Source organism: Phaenicophaeus curvirostris, chromosome 3 (genome assembly GCF_032191515.1).
Source record: "Phaenicophaeus curvirostris isolate KB17595 chromosome 3, BPBGC_Pcur_1.0, whole genome shotgun sequence".
NCBI lineage: Eukaryota > Metazoa > Chordata > Aves > Cuculiformes > Cuculidae > Phaenicophaeus > Phaenicophaeus curvirostris.
In genome coordinates this window covers 83,822,938-83,837,466 of record NC_091394.1, presented here as the reverse complement: position 1 = coordinate 83,837,466, position 14,529 = coordinate 83,822,938, and the positions used below count along the sequence as shown (strand labels likewise).

General features: G+C 37.9%; 1 protein-coding gene across 1 annotated transcript in view; it reads left to right on the top strand.

The window, feature by feature from the left end:
- The window catches only part of EIF3H (eukaryotic translation initiation factor 3 subunit H), a 95,496-nt gene extending 82,091 nt beyond the window's left edge, over positions 1-13,405 (top strand). Inside the window, exons 6-8 of the mRNA XM_069854568.1 lie at positions 7,892-8,012; positions 10,572-10,704; positions 13,140-13,405. Coding sequence (XP_069710669.1) covers positions 7,892-8,012; positions 10,572-10,704; positions 13,140-13,237 — 352 coding nt within the window. The 3' untranslated portion in view covers positions 13,238-13,405. The remainder of the gene's footprint in view (positions 1-7,891; positions 8,013-10,571; positions 10,705-13,139) is intronic.
- Positions 13,406-14,529: the final 1,124 nt, after the last annotated feature.

The window sequence follows — 14,529 nt, the reverse complement described above, 5'->3', positions numbered from 1 at the left end:
CATTTGAAAATAAAATAAAAAAAATAAAATAACAAAACCTCTGAGAAGCTGGCAAAACTTTTCACTGATTGTCATGGCAGCAGCTGGCATTCATGGTGTCAGAAATTGTTTGAAGAGTTTCTAGAGTGATCTTCTCATAACTTTATCTAAGGATAACTTTTTGTTCTTGTAGCACTTTTCCCTGAAAATACATTTATGATAACAAAGTAGACATGGCCTCCAGCAGTATGATGGGAAATCTGATGGTGCTTAAATCTTACACAACACAGTACAATTTATTACAGATTATTATTATTGGACTGACCCAAATGACCGGATACTCCATCATTTTGTCTACCTGTTGCATGTAGAAACTGGCATGTATTGACTAAAACTTTTGGGGATGTAACACTTTCTTTTTGCATCAAGATATTGTCTGCCAAGATTCTGATCCTCTTTGACTCTGACAGCCAAGTTAGTCCAATACTGGTGGCCTGTCAACTTTTTCCTTTTTTAAAGGCAGATGGTTAATGGATCGATATTGCTAGTGGTCCATATGTTGCTTGAGTTAGCAGAAATTTTCCACTCTTATTTTCTGTTTCCAAGCTTATATGGATGTATTGAGGGATCTGATAGCTTTTAGAGAAATTGGTCAAGACGAGAACAGTATAGGATTGAACTCTGACAGGGAATTTACTAATGCTGAAAGAGATATTTTGTCCAGTAATGTTGGGACTTTGCACCTTGGAATTAACAAAGTGAAGAATTTTTGCCGAGGTGCTCAGTCCACCTGATATTGCAGGCTTTCTGTCAGGCTCTTTCCTTGGTTAAAGATCATAAAGCTCTTACTATGTGAGAAGAGAGTGGGCACTGGATGTTGGAGATAACAGCGATTCCTCATGAGATCTACCACTTTACTTTGTAAAGGAGGACTTTGCTGAGTATATGGCATGCTTCCATGTGACCTGACAGCGTTGCCTTCAATTGTTTCTTTGCATTTGCTCCTTTAATAAGGGTTGGGACTACCCAGCACCCTGTTTCCTAGCATGGGCTGTTGCTAGTCACGCAATGCAATGCTGGAAATTGAAATATTTTTTTAAAAGATCACGAACCACAGGTGAGGTTTTTCATCAGCTTTACATCCTACGTAGTAACTATTCTGTACCTTTGTCCTCACTCATGATAGAAGATAAGAACTTTACAAATTAATTTCCTTAATAGCCTGGTGGAAGGTAGGCTGTGTGGGTCCTCACATCAGTAAATGAGATGAGAAGTGAACAAGAAAAAACATGAGCCCCAAAGAAAAAGGAACTCCATCATTTATATTTAGGGATACTTCACAACAGGAAAAAAGGCCATTTGTTTTAGTGAATCAAAAGTTCTTTTCAATGGGTGTTTTTTTGCAGCAGTGCAGTGCTATTCTCGATGGTGACGCAGGTAGAACTGGGCTCTTGATAATTGTGATCAGAAGTGCCTTTTCAATCAAATGTGGTTTTTTGAACTTATTGAAGAATTAGTATCCTATATACAGGCAGTGTTTTCTTGAGCTTTTTGAAGTCCAAAATTTCCCCAATAATGGGGAATTAATTGAACAGATGCGACAGTTTTCAAAGGTATTACTGAATTATATCTCCTGAACTGAATTTTCTGGGCAGTATTCTTCTAGCTCACCTAGCCTATTTGAGGAACTTGGGGTGTTTAATTTTGTTTGAATCAGAGTAAAGTTCCCGAAATTACCCCAATGAGTTTATTTGCAGATTTTTGTATGCGTCTTTTTTTAATACTTGGTAGCTGCTTTTAGTTATGAGGCAGGTCACATTCAGTGATATCTTACATTGATATAACTCAGCTGGCAAATTAAAACATTTTAATGTTCATTTATTCAAGGGTAGAGTGACTACTTCTGCCTGCTGAAATTTCAAACTAGTTTTTACGTGAATTCAGCAACTAAGATTTCTCTGTCGAAGAGCATATTGCCTGAAGTAGGGGAGTTCAAACCCCCACTGTTTTGGAATTATATTTTCATGTTTCATTTCCTTACTTTTGTCCTTGAAAGTTGTGGCTAAAACGTCTCAAATATTAACTTTTAATTTTGATGCACCGTCCTCACTTTACTATCATAGAATTAGTTGGCGATAACTTTATGTCTGCTTTTTTGAGGGGAGGTGTTTTGGGTTGGGTTAGGGTTTTTTTTTGTCCTTTGTGAATATCTCTGAATCCTTTTTAATCTTCTGAAGCAATGGTTTGGCAATGAAATTATTTACCTGTATTTTGTCTCTGCTGGAGAGTTTGTTTCATCAAGATTCTCACATGTTCAACCACCCACCTTGTCTGAGTTTGAGGCCGTACCTATTTGAGGTACTTTGTCTGCACCTTAATATATTTTGCCTTTTGAAGTACATTTGTGATAATTGTATAGAGTAGTTTACCTTTTTGGGTATAAATTTGTCTTTTTCTTGTGAAGTCTGAATTGACTGGAATATTCTGGGGGAAGAAGTTGAAGGCAGAATAGCACAAGGCTAGCAAGTAATAGCAAGTAGAGGCCTTTTGCTGGAACTGTTTTCCTTCTGCTACCCTTAAGGACCAAAATGTCTTGAAGACCCTGGAGTACTGCCAGGCTTTTGATAGAGACTCAAGAATTAAAATCCTGTCAGATAATGTTCCAGATCTTCAGAGAAATAATTACAACCAACATTCCCATTCTCATCCATCTCTTCCCTATTCTATTGATGATCTAATTTAAATTAAAAAAAGCTTTTTTTGTGGCCTAGCTTCATAATAGGGTTGTTCTATAATATCTCAATTTGTCTCAAGCAATTTTTCTAATAGTGTGCGTCAATAGAAGCAAACATGTGCTGAACATTTATGGCAGTAACATCTACTTGGCAGATACATTTTTTAAACATCAGATGCAATATTTTTGCAAAAAGTGACATAAGGAGGGTTACTTTGGCTTTCGAAAACAATATTAACCTTTATACGTTGTGATGCTTATTCAGAAATCTCAACGTGCTTAACAGATTATTAAGATAATTATGAAAATCTCTAATTTGCAGATGGGGGAAGCCGAGACAGAGAGGGTAAATGTGTTGCCCAAAGGCATGCATCAAAGTTAGAGTAGGAAAAGGAATGGGGCTCAAGACTCCTGACTTATATATCTCATTCAAACAAAATCCTCTTAAAATGAGCACAGGCTGAACTCAAGCTGAAATGCTGAGATGCAAACAAGTTCTGCGAATTGGTGGGAACGTTCCTTAGAAATGTTTAATCAAAAAGATTGCCTTGCCCAGCAGTGCCGCTATAATCCACCCAAAGCTGTTCCCACCAGGAGAAGAAATGCTGTACATGGTGACACTTCCCCAAAAGACAGTGACTCAGAGGGGCTGCAGCAGTGCTGATGGAAAGTGAAAAAATGGAGCAGCAGACACAGAATTTTCTTGTGTTTCCTTTTGCTGCTTCCTTTTCTCATCTTCCTTAGCCAGGATGCAGGCAGAATTAAATTAAGTCAGGGAGAGGTGATGGAGGCAAGTTTAGGGGACCATCTTTTTTGGACACCTCCTGTTTCAGAGTTGTTGTACCCCCAAATTGGGTGCAGCACGGTGATTCAGATCTTGGAGGCTGGGCACCTCTGCTTCCTCCTGGGCCAGTGTAGGTAGGTGGTCTTCTCCAAAACTGCAAGCTGAGGCCCATGAGCTGTCTGTAGAGACGGTTAAAACTAGTGAGCATGGTACAAGAAGCTGAAAATGATGTGAATTGCTGCCTCTCTTTAAAGCTTTGGCATCTGACTTGAGACTGCATTTTGGGTTTCAGACCTGTAGAGAGTGTGTGTCTGGAGCCCTGTCCTGATTAAATATGCTGAAGTAAATGTGGGCTTCATGTGTAGTTCTCCATTATGAATGCTACAGAAGCGGAGCCAGTTTGAGGTTCCAGCCCCAGCTGCTTGCATCATTCCTCCCCACTACCCCTATTTCATCTCTACATCCCTCCCACCCTCAAAGGTTTTTATTCCCTCATCTGTTTCAGAATATGGCTGTACAAATAGCTTTGTGGGATAGTCTGATGGAAAAAGTCAGGCTGCCACTCTTCCTTTCCAGCCTTTCCTCAGCCTTCCCCCCCTCCAAAAAAAAAAGGAAACCCCAGCAGAGGGTGTTTTTGCATTTATACTAGACTATTTCACTGGAAGAGTTTGAAGTGTGCCCACGCAAACAGCTGAATCCATACAGCTGAGAGTGCTGTAATCCTTGGGCGAAGGCTGGGTGAGAGGCAGCAAGATGCTCATGTTGGAGCCTCTTAGAGTGGCTTTACTGGCAACAGCAAACTGCACTATTGCTCTCCTTAAAATATATATCTGCAAAGGGAGGCTCTGGTGGTACAAGCATTCCCTCACAAAGAGAGAGACTTGCATTTGGGTCTCTTGGCCAGATCTGTATTCTAACAGGATGACCTTGTGTAGCGAGTGATCCATGGGTTTAGTTAATGTATAGTTGTTGCTTTATCCTGTGGATACTAAACCATAATGCTGCCAAATGCGAGGTACACCAGCAGGAAGAGCAAGACAGAAGGACCATGACTGTAATCTGTGGAATGGGCTATTCTGTTTGTACATTTCTACTTCTTGCCCTCAGAATTATTTGAGAAATAATCCATGTGTCAAGAACTTGATTTCTTCTCTGCCTGTTGGGGTGAAGGGTTGTATCCCAACAAGTATAAGGCTGTTAGAGCAAACATGCACAGCATGAGAAATTGCTTTGTGGGCTATACTTTCTAGTTTGGTTTTTTTTTTTTTAAATAGGCTTTGGCAGTTTCCCTCTGACAGTTTGTATGTGTTTGTCCTTTTTTGACATTTCGGTTATGTCATCCAAGCTACACAGATAAATCTCAAATGATACATTTCTGGAAGTTCCATAGGTCACTCATACCGGTGAGTGATCTTAATAACAATTTTGGTGAAGAGGTGCTCTCAGATTAGATTATTAATTCATTAAATATGTAAGAATCCACATGTTTTTTGACTGTGCTAACTGCAGGAGAAATTCCCTTCTATTTTTTCCCTTTTCTTATCTATGTTTCTCCAAAAAAACCAACACAGTATATTTATGTGGATTTTCTAATGCTCAGTATGATAGCAATTCTGCAGCTGATACTTGAAGTGTGGTGGTCTCCTGGTGCTGTCTTCAGGTGGACCAATGTCTTTTAGTTCAATTCAAGAGTGTGCTCAGATCTTCGCCACTGGGTGATCTCAGGCCTGACTTGTTTCAGATGAAACTAAACTGAAAACAGGCTTTGAGAGGATACCAGAAATGGATGTGCAGATCACTAGGTCAGGTCAGAACTAGTGATGGGAAGTCCCCCTGAAACACATGTAGCATAGACATAGGTTTCTCAATACCAGCTATTTTGTTTTATAGATCTGTTCTTGTTGGTCTATGCTACTTGCTACTCTAAATGTAAACTCAATGTAATTGACCCTTTCACTGAATCAGCTGACTGAAATGCAGCCATTGAAAAATGCAGTTTCTTTATTATCAGTGCTTTCAGAACAACAACAAATGTAAATGCTGATATAAATAAATTTATATTTTTAATGGCATACAAGCATATGGGGCATTTAGGTACCCAGCAGTTTGATTTTTTTCCAAATCTGCTGAGTGCACAAACTAAGGAGGTGCCTAAACACCTTTGGGCTAAGTAAGCATATGAGAAGTCTTATGGGCTGGAGCAATGCGATTTAACTTTCTAAGTCTCAGCAGAATAAACTTCAGCTGAATAAAACTTATTTAAACATTGTGTATATATACAGTTTAAAAATTACTTCCTATTGGTATTTCTGTGTTCTTTAAGAGACGAAGCAAAAAAGGCTATCAGCCACACAAGAACTGAGGAAAAAGCTGGTCCTGTGTTTGCAGTATACTTATCACTTTGTGTCTCAGTTCACATCTGTTTAAGTTATCTGTTTTTAGCTTTTTGTTTCCCTGGCAATGAGAGCAAACACTATATTACTGCAGCTTCTAACAATAACTGTCTGTTTCTGTATTCTGCTGCACTAAGCTGGTCCCAAAGAGATTCACATAAAACCATTCTTTGTAACCAGCAATACTTCATTTGGACGCTATCTGTAAAATAGTTACGTATTCCTGATGTCCACATACCCTACAAGGCTATTAGTCTGTACCTATGTAGGCATTTCTGATAATATCCAGTTCTAACAGTAACTCTGTATAATGTAAACTCTATAAAAAACTGAAATTATGCAAACCCCTAGCCATGGCAATATTCCACAGTTCTAAATATCATGTGCCTGAAATATTCAAGCAAAAAATAAAAGCCCAAGAAGTTTAAAAATAATTATTATAGTGGCGCCTTTCGTGCTGCAGTGTAGCTGAAGTCCTCCTCACCATCTGCCCCTGTATGCAACTGAGATTTGAAGTAACTGATACTCTGTTCAGTGAACAGGCAGATCAAATGGTGAAATAGCTGTCGTAGTACTTGCAGATAAGGGTTTCTTTAGCTATGTTCTCAGCAGGTATCCTCTAGCGCCTCACTATGTTACCAGCTTCTGTCTCCAGCTGCAAGTTCTGTGGATTTGGGGAATAATTTGTGCTTAAAGAGATGCGCATGGTATTACATATGTGGTTCCCATTCCATGTCGTGCCTGTCTATTCCACCCAGTCCATAGGCTATAGGATGGTAGGAATGCATTGTAAAAGCAACACAGAATCTCGGATAAAATGGAGAAGCAGTGACTGAAGAATATGATTCTGACATAAAAGTGCACTAAACTTTATTTGAAAGAAACTCTCATGAATAGTAGTGGATTTCATTTTAGGAGGAGAGGGATGGAGTTTAGCTGTTCTTCAGCCAAGTAGGACTGGGTAAGGCTTACATTGAAGCCAACAACTTAGCTTCTGATCAAAGAGATCAACAGAGAGCAGCAAGTATCCTTCTTTTACTGCACTACCCTGTAAACATTATTTGGGATGAATACTGTATCCATGGGCACCAACCTAAGAACTTCCAAAACTTTAACTTGGAAGCTGTACCTTAAGTTGAACATTCCTGTAAAATACTGAATCCATTGCTAAAAATGGCTACAATAAAAGTTGTTTAACAGACTGCGTTTGTCTGGCCAAAGCAGTGGATCGCGTAACTGGAACTGGACACACCCAGCCTAGCTGCTTCCATGTTGCCTATGGTATGGAATGTCGAGCTGGCTGGATTGGATGCAACACTCCCTCTCAACAGCTAAGATCAAGCGATGTCTGCTGAACTTCCAGGCGTGGTTTGATAGACTAGTTAAAGAAATGGAGTCCTAAAGAATATTTAAATATTAGAATAGTTAAATATTTGTGAAAAAGCTAGTAGTAACTTGAAACCAAACTCTTTGAAACATCTCCTGTTCAAGGTTGTGTGCCACAAAAGCATCAGATTTTTTTTTTTTTTTTTTTAAAGTTTGACCTGCATCAGTAAATTTATGCATTGTCTTTTCCGAACTATGAGGTTCCTCGCAAAAAACAAAATACTTAAATTTGGTATTTGTAATGTGGCAAAGATGCTAGAGGAGAAGATGTCGTAGAATTGTAGAATAGTTTGGGTTGGAAGGGACCTCAAAGATAATCTAGTTCCAACCCCCTGCCATGGGCCGGGACACCTCCCACTATGTCAGGCTGGCCAAGGCCCCATCCAACCTGGCCTTGAACACCACCAGAGATGGGGCATCCACAACTTCCTTGGGCATGTCATGTAAAGTATCATTAAATAAATACATGAACAAAGATAACAGGGAACTTAAAAAATTGCAAACTGTGCCTTTAGTGCAGCGATGCTGGTCAAGTGACTTGAAATTAATTTTAAATTTGAAATATTTTTTTTAAAAAATAAGTTCAGTCTTCCATGGATGCTTCTTGTATTTCAGTAATCACCTGGGGAAGAGTCTGCAGCTCCTGATGGACAGAGTGGATGAGATGAGCCAAGACATCGTTAAATACAATACCTATCTGAGGAATGTAAGCAAACAGCAACAGCAGAAACACCAGGTTGGTAATATGGAAAGCTTGAATAAGGTTTTTTTTCTACAGAATAGGTGGTGTTATATAAGAGAGATGAATTTAGATCTATGAAAGATAAGATTCTTAAATAACGATTCATTAAGTAGTTTTCTAAAATGTACGAGTCGGGGATTATCAAACGGATTCACTTCTGCTGACATATGGTGTAGGTTGGTCTGTCTTTACTGTTTTACATATTTGTTAGTGGTTAATGGTAAACCTTTTAGTTTTGATAAATATGGTGTGGACACAGGGATAAGAGGTTTAGTAAATGAAATGAAAAAACTGAGACTACAAGTGAATTGTTCCAAAACGAAGTGTTTTGATACTATAACATATAGTCATGCATCTAGAAATAAATAAACATAGTCCACATTTAAAAGACAGTGGACTCATCTCTGATCAGAAATGACATTTTAGTCATGTTTTGTGAGTAGATAGTGAGACTGATCAGGTGATGTTGACCTCTAATTCCTGATGCCAAAGGACCTCTTTAAAATCCAAACCAGTCTGATTAGAGAATATTGAGTTTGGAGACTGACTCTAGGTGGTCCTGCTTGGGCAGAGGTGTTGGACAAGGTGACCTCCAGAAGTCCCTTCCAGTCTCAACTGTTCTGTGATTTGGAGACTGTATTACTTTACATGCTGTTGCCGCATTTGATAAAGCAATACTGTGTCTAATTATAGAAGAATGCTGGTAAATTGGGAAAAAGCACTATGAGTATGATTTAAAAGCCTGGAAAGGAGATCTTAGTGAACACAATTCACTTCACATGATAAATTAAGTTAACGAGTGACTTGCTTACTCAAGAAGTACCTGCGTAAAAGCTAAATTTGAGCTCATTAATCTAGCAGACAGAGAGATGACAAGACTCTATTGGCCCACTGAAAATGGGCCAGGCCACTTTAAAGATAAAATATTGGAGGTATTGCTACACAAAGTAGCTAATTATTAAAAAGAGCACCCATGGTTCATGTGAAATGCTTCATCGCTGACTATTTTAAAATCAAAATTGGCTTAAATGTAGCTTGAGCAGGGAGAAATTGAGGGAAGCAGTGCGAGATCAGTGGTCTTTCCTGGCTTTGTAATTCTTGAGGACATAGAAGCTTTATGCATGTTATCGTCAGAAAATTTATTTTTCTTTGCTGCCTAATTTGAATAGAAAGTTGGCATCTACTTCAAAGCTTTTTGTTAATAACAAGACGATCTATTTATTTTGAAAAACAGAGCAAACTAGGTTCCATGGTGTCTCACTTTGTTTCTTTACTAAGTATAGCTGCTTCAGTAGTGGCTCATTGCAGCATAGTTAGTGGTCTTAACTTCATTTTTAAAATGGAGCAATTGTGATTAAGAGCAAGCCGTTTCAATAGAAAATAATAGGCAGACTGCTGAGAAGTGAATGGGTACTGCAAAGAAGAAAAAGCTAGATGCAATTCACATACAAATATGGACATTTAAGATTTTATTTTTAACATTCTCCAAAAACATGTATTTGTCACTACCAGTGGAAAAAAAATTACTTCATTTGAGTATACCACCAAACATGAACTGTTTTCAGACTGTTATGCACAGATACAGTTAACTAAGTAAGAGAAAACAGGCTGTAATCTTTGGACTGTTTTTTCTTTAAAGATTTTTGTGTGAAATATGAAGGCTTCGATAGACAAATCTTAGAACTAGTTCCTGGCTGTGACATATAGTATGGAATATCACATACATGTTTTTGACTGTATGTGCTTCTACAAGTGTTCATCCAATAGCTGAAGAAATGGTCTGCCTTCATTTTTATAAAGTTTGAGTAATCTACACAGCAAAGGGAAACACTGAAAACAAATCTGATTTTTAATTTTTTTCCTAGCAGAATAATTTCTGCAAACAGCTACTCTAGTAAATCCTCTGGTAACCCACAAAGAAACAGCATCAAAGTAGCAGAATATCTAAGTAACTGGAATTGAGAAATGCACCTTTATGCTTTTTTCTTCAGCTGCCACTTTGTTCTCGGTTTAGAGTTAATAATTTTTGGCTTAAAATACCTTGTGTAATCACATTCTCTTCCACTCTCACATTAATATTGTTTTGACCTTTAACTTGCATAAAATGGAGTATTTCTAGTTTGTATAGCTCTTTGAAGTAGTGTCTTATACCTACATATTCCAACCTTGTTTTCCTTTTTTTCCATGGGAAGTGGTGGCCTTTCTCTACCATGCTGTATTCTTTCCATCAGATACTGTATTTATCTCTGTGGAAAAAAAAAAATAAAACTAACCCCACCACCCCAGTACCACATAATTTTCCAGTTCCTCACTTATTTAAGATGCTAGCTTGAGGGGTTTGGGGAAATGCTTGTTACCCGTGAACTGAAATGCTTGTTACACAGTGAAATAAACCGTGAAATGCATTTGCATTATTTGAAATAAACTGAATTCCATTGAATAAGTATAATTTTTAAAACATACTTATGACTTAGGTAAAGAGCATCTGAAAAGAAAATCTTTCTGCTGCTTTGGAAGTACTGTTGCATTTTGTTTCTGTTGCTTTGTTTTCAGTACCAGCAGAGACGTCAGCAAGAAAATATACAGCGTCAAAGCCGAGGAGAACCCCCTCTTCCTGAGGAGGACATCAATAAACTTTTTAAACCACCCCAGCCACCTCCAAGAATGGAGTCACTCCTGATTGCAGGTCAGGTTCTACCAGCATCTTCACTTCAGCTTTTCATATCTGAATGTTAGTTTGGGAAACAGTGCAGTTGTTACCTTAGAAAGCATCTTAATTTTTCATTGCCTTTTCCATTGTGCTGTGATGTTCTCGCGCTGATGGTATTCCAGATTCATTTGGTCAAAGGCAGTGGTTTCAACCTGTGATCTACAGGCCCAGTGTCTGAAGTATTAAGAAAACAACCCCAAAACAACAACAACAAAATGGAGGCTAAGAAAAACAACCCTATTGCTAGTAGGCAGTTCGTGCTTCTGTTAGAAAGCAGGCTTCCACATATAGAAGAATTTTTAGGCATCTAGGTAAGTAAGAGACATGTTACCCATGCAGATATGAGCATTTTTTTTTTTTTTAAAGCAGGCCACTGTGTTTAACCAGAATGGCTGCATAATGCTTTAAACTTGATGGATGAAGACTTTCTCCCTTTGATTCATATTTTACCATCTATGCCTCTTGGGTTGATGCAAAAAGGCAGGAACAGCAACCAGAGCCCCTTCCTGGTGCCATTCTGAGAGGGTGAAATGGGATTTTAAAGGAGAGCTGGAGAAATGCCCTCAGAGCAGGCTTTCTGCACGAATGGGTGTAGTGACTACTGTAGTTGATAAGCTGCTCCCTGCACTTACATCCCAGCTTCCCCCTCAACTCCAGAAGTTAAGGGGCTGTCTAGACAAGAGGCAGAAATAAGCTGTTGGAGCGTGAACTACTGATTCAGAGCAGAGTAGTTTTCTGCAGCCTGAAGTTACTGATAACATCCCTGGGTGTTGAGCTAGCTGTTACAGCAGAGGAGATTTTACCTTTAATTTTACAAAGAATTGGGGTAATTTCTTTGATTACTACAGCCAGAGTTTTAGGGAAACTGACCCCATCTTCCTGCACCTCAAGGTGAAGGAAATTGTGAATGGGAACAAAGCACGCGTTTAGATCCCACACACCAAGTTTCTTTAGTTTACTGGTATGCTGCAGTATGTAGCCACAGTTAGGGACAAAAGTCAGTGCCTGTCCTGTGCCTCCTGGAAGGCAAAAAATGCCTGGGACCTTCCCAATGGCAACAGAGAGCAGAATACCTAGATGCCCTCCCTGCTAAGTGATCTGAATTTGGAAAGTGTCATGAGAAAGCAAATTGTTTAACTATAGCAACTTTTTTGGATCAGTTAGCTGTCACCTTGTTTTGTACTGAGAAAACTGAACCAAAGTTCCGGTAATTTAGTATACAGAAGAGTGTTTAGACATTAAAAAAACAGTGAATTTGAACTCCCACTGTTAAATTTTGGAGTAACCAAGAGTTTATTGTTTTAATATTAGTACTGTTTCACACTGCTAATAAGTGCTGCTTTTAGAAGAAATAATGTTCTTGATTTATTATTCCTTCCAGAGTCTTTAAAAAAACCTATTGTTTTAATAGTTTTTACCAGTTAATGAATCCTAGCAGCAATAAATTATTTAAACACTCAGTTTTAGCATAGTTTAAAAATGCAACGGAAGCGAATGCATGTACACGTATGTTTTATGGAAGTGATAGCTTGGGATGGTTCATCTAAAGAGGAGGAATTGAAAACTATTGTACTTAAAGGACAAAACAGTTTTCAGCCAAAGCACTCTTTGTTCTTTTACCATAGTCAGGGGAAGAATTGAAAGCATCCACTTCTACTTAGATGAAGTAGTTTGTAGATAAAGAATAAAACTTAGCTTTTTTGTCTCTGAGGTGTTTAAAAACTTTTCAACTAGAGCATTAAATTGAGAGTTTATTTGCCTTCTAAACAGCCTTAATTTTGATTAAACTAACTTTATGTTTTGCTGTTCCTAGCCTATGAGGGAAATAACTTCTATCAGTATGTGTATAAAACTGTTTTAATGGGCACATTTGATTTGTAAAACACTGACAAGTCTTCATACCCTGATGATTTTTGAAATAGCTAATAAAGTGAAATATTAGTTGGAAAAAAAGATGTTAAACAGGAGTACTGCAATTTTCAATCTGCTACTGAAAAGTTTTTCTTACAAGTATTTTAATAAGGACAGCAAATGCATGAGAACAGAACTGAAATTCAGTCTTGTAGTATTTTTAGAAACTAAACTGAAGAATTAACGTGAGCAAGCTTCCAATACAGCAGCAAGAATGGTTTATTCTTTTTATTGTCATGTGTCTTTTCCGAAATTGTACATAATAGAGTTGTAGAAATATTAAGGGGTTTTGAGCACACCAGTTTACCTATTATGCTAATTTCTTTTTGGGAATACTGAAAATGTAAAATTCCTGAGTGTAGAGTAGTTGATCTGTTTTGGTTGCTTCTCTGTATAAAGCATGAATGATTCATACACATTTGGCTTTTAAAAATGTCGTTCTAGGATATCTTTCTGAGTTTCAAAACTGACAAGGGTTTACTCTTCTTTTTTATTGACAGGTCAAATTAATACCTACTGCCAGAATATTAAGGAGTTCAATGCACAGAACCTGGGCAAGCTTTTCATGGCTCAGGCTCTCCAAGATTACAACAATTGAAGAAACTTTGCTGTAGCTCTCCACAGGAAAAACTTATAAAAACAGTTTTATACTGTTCATTATCCTTTTGAAAATTTAGTATATTGGGAAAAAAGTCTTGTAAAACAGAGTTATCTTGGTTTGTGTAGCATTCTCCTGTAAGAAAAATAAAGGCAAATTTTAATGATATTTTAGTATTTCCTTATTTGTTGGCCCAATTGGACTGGAACTTTCTGTGGTCACTCAGGCTTTCTGAATGTTTGGCAGTTATTCATGTTTAGTCATAGCAAATAATACAGATTTTATTTAACTTTATTAAAAACAAATTATTGTAAGCGTTCAGTTTAGCTGACTTCACAGAAGAAAGTTGAAATTTCCCAGTTTTGTTTGAGAACTTATAACCATAATGTGCTATTCACTTAGAGCAGTTGCTCATTTTTATCTTAATCTGTTTGGGACGGGCCTTCCATATCACAAATATTTTGTAGGCTTCACATTCGGAATATACCAAATCAGTCTTATGTGGAGACTGGTGCCCACAGTGTCATGCTAAGCTGTGTTCCCATTTTCTGTTACCGCTACCAGCTGGACTGAAATCCAGTGATGCTGCTGAAGTCTTCATGACAAACTGTAGAAGTAGCTAGCCTGGAGTAGCTAGTGTGGTGTAAATGGACCCCATACCTACTCTGCGTTAACTTTGCCATCTGGATGTGCCTTTATTCCTGAACTCGGGCTAAATTTATCTTTTTAACAAGAATGTTAATTTATAGGTGTAATACGTGGCAATTCACATGTTATTGTCATTAATTTCTTTTTTTCCCTTGAGTTTCCTTGCATGTTGTTGTGCAATGAGTTCTGAGAGCCTAAAATGGCTGAAGGAGTGTGGTTTGGTGTTTTAAAATAAATAACATCCTCTCAGTATGGACCTAGCGTGGAATATTTCAGCCTCTAAGGTGAACGTTTTGGACACTTGGAAGTGTATGGAAACTGGGAGTTAGACCAAGAACTTATTTTTTCCAGGGTAAACTATGGTAAACTATTGATGTAAATATGGTTGCAGGTTTTGTTCAGCCCTTGCATATCTGGCAAATTACCAGGCTGATGTTTTGTCTTGGAAACTTCAGGCACCCTTGTATTAGCTTTCGTACAGTGAACTTCTCTGAAATCAAAGATCAATTAAGTAGCCCACTACAGTGCCAAAGGTTTGAGTTTTATTTCCTAGGCAAATAATATGAAACCGTGTTAATTTTCTAGCTTTCTGAAGGACCAAAATAACCACCAGGAAACAGAAGCAGGAACAGATAATTACACTA